Below are 2,392 nucleotides of genomic sequence, written 5' to 3'. Positions count from 1 at the left end.
GCGCCGCACCGCTCCTGTACCGCACCGCTCCCGCACCGCCCCGGCCGGGGACACGGGCGCTGCTCTCGCTCCGCGCACCCTGCACCCGCTGCGCGCAACCCGAACCCTCTGTGAGCACCCTGCTCCCCGCTGCGCGGATCCTGCACCCCGCTCTGGGCACCCTGTACCCCCTGTTAGCACCCTGCTCCCGGTTGTGCACAACTTGTACCCGCTGTGGGCACCCTGCTCCCCGCTGCGCGGATCCTGCACTCCGCTCTGGGCAACTGGCACCCACCGTGGATAACCTGCACCCCGCTCTGGGCAACCTTTTCCCCCCTGTGAGCAACCTGCTCCCTCCCGGCTGTGCACACCCTGTGCCCGTTCTGGGCAGCCTGCACCCGCTGCGCACACCCTGCTCCCCACTCTGTGCACCCTGCACCCTCAGTGCACACCCTGTGCTCCCCGCTGTGCACCCGCAGCCCTCTGGGCACGTCCCGGACACCGAGTCCCTCCTGCCACCACTGCGGTTTCACTCCTCGCGCCCTGGGACAGCCTGGTGCCCTGTTAGCCACTGGCTCAGGAGGGGTGGGAGCTGTGGGACACCCTGTCACCGGATCACCCCGTCACCGGGACACTCCGTCACCGGGACACCCTGACGTCGGGGCACCCTGTCCCTGGGGCACCCTGTCCCTGGGGCACCCTGTCACTGGGGCATCCTCTCATGGCATGTCTGTGCAGCCCTTTTGTCCCCTAAGGGAGGCTGCCCCACTGGGACCAGGAATTGCTGCCACAGGGTCACTAAATGTCTGCAGGGATTCCAAAACCTAGAAGAGAAATTCCAGGACCCCTCTAACAGCCATGTCTCCTTGCTCTACCAGCTTCTGATCCCAGCACAGGAGAGCTGCTCTTCCAGCCAACACAAATCCATCCTGGAGCTGCTCTGTGGATCCCCTCCCTATGCTGTGCAGATCACAGGGCCTTTATCACAGTGTAGCTGGGTTTAATTTTCTTATATCCATGAGAAACACTCAAGGCTTTCTCACTCCAGGCTGAGTAACCCGGTTTAGTGGAAAGTGTCCCTACACATGGCAGGGGGTTTGGAATGAGATGGGTTTTAAGGTCCCTTCCAGCCCAAACCAGGCTGTGATTCTATGATAAGCCTCAGGATTCCAGTCCTGGCTCCTGACATGGGATTTCTTGGGTCTCGGGGGAGAAGATCAGAGGTACAGAACAGATGTCATTACTGAAGAATGAGCTCAAGCAAGCATGTTTATTGGATGCCTTATCAAATACTGCAGACAGGCTCAGAGTACATGGAAATTTGGGGCATTGCTTTCTGTGAGTTCTGGAGACAGCAGGGAAATTCTGATGTAACTCCAGGGCTGTGTGTTTTCCTCCTGCAGGGAAGGTACATGTGGAATCCACAAATTTCATCAGTGTTGTTTTACTTCTTGATTATGACCATAACAACAAGGAATCATTGGCAAGCACAGGGAATGGAGCTGAGCAGAGGGGAGTCTGCAATTGGAGAGGGGGACTGTAAAGTGGCATTTCATTAAAGCCCTGCTACCCTTGTGCTCCTCGCTCTGCTCCAGAGAGGCTCACACTCTTTGGCCGTGCAGAGCCTTTGCAGAGTGTCCACTGTGGACAGGAGGAGGAAGCACTAACAATAAGAAGCTGGTTTAATGAGGATAAGAGAGGATTTGCAGTTCCCCTTGCACAGGTTGCCCCATGTCAGGCCCCCCTTGTAATTCAGCCGCACGGAGTAACAGGACGAGTACCACCACCCTCCCTCGTAGCTGTAGGCACAGTTCTTACTGTAAGTGTCCTGGTCCTGGTCCTTTGTGGAGAATTTCATGTTGTCGTGCATGTTGTTGGGATTGTCTGAGGTCATGGCATCCCCGGCTGTGCCGTTGTAGGAGCCCAGCCTGAGGCGGTAGCCGTGCTCCTCGTCCTCCACGCTGAACAGGTTGTAGTCTGCGAAGCTGAGGTTGTCTGCAGAGTCCTGGATGACAAACCTGACCTGGTAGACCTTCTGCTTGGCAATCTGGTGGATGTACTCGGTGCCCAGCCAGTACTCGGTGCGCACGTTCCCGAAGCCGAACTTGTAGGTGCTCCAGGCCTCGGCCCAGGTGACGGGGGTGTCCCTCTGGTTCCTCTGGATGACGGTCCAGCCCCCGTGGGTCACGTTCATCTCGCAGTACACCACCAGGTGGTGCAGCCCTTTGGGCTGGATGATGTACACGCCGCTGTGGCTCCCCCGGGGGATCTCACTGCAGTCCTTGGGCCACCCTGAGGCTGGAAACAAGGGCTGGTTATTAAATCCCTCTGAAAGTGGGGCGTTTCTTTAGTGTCTTCATCCTTTTGCACACACACTTCACTAGTGTGTGAATGCAGCCCACTAGGCTGCATT

The 2,392-nt window shown here is 57.8% G+C and overlaps 2 protein-coding genes across 2 annotated transcripts in view; one reads left to right on the top strand and one right to left on the bottom strand.

Annotated features, from left to right (window-relative positions):
• Nucleotides 1-2,392, top strand: part of LOC102034960 (fibrinogen-like protein 1-like protein) — a 17,927-nt gene that overhangs the window by 803 nt on the left and 14,732 nt on the right. The window lies entirely within an intron of this gene.
• LOC102032617 (fibrinogen-like protein 1-like protein) overlaps nucleotides 1,222-2,392 on the bottom strand; it is a 7,307-nt gene continuing 6,136 nt past the window's right edge. Inside the window, exon 4 of the mRNA XM_005425122.1 lies at nucleotides 1,222-2,277. Within this exon, the coding sequence (XP_005425179.1) occupies nucleotides 1,643-2,277 (635 nt within the window). The 3' untranslated portion in view covers nucleotides 1,222-1,642. The remainder of the gene's footprint in view (nucleotides 2,278-2,392) is intronic.

The sequence above is a fragment of the Geospiza fortis genome, unplaced genomic scaffold, assembly GCF_000277835.1.
Source record: "Geospiza fortis unplaced genomic scaffold, GeoFor_1.0 scaffold59, whole genome shotgun sequence".
Lineage (NCBI taxonomy): Eukaryota > Metazoa > Chordata > Aves > Passeriformes > Thraupidae > Geospiza > Geospiza fortis.
The sequence above is the reverse complement of the archived record's forward strand: the minus strand, read 5'-3'. Positions and strand labels throughout refer to the sequence as shown.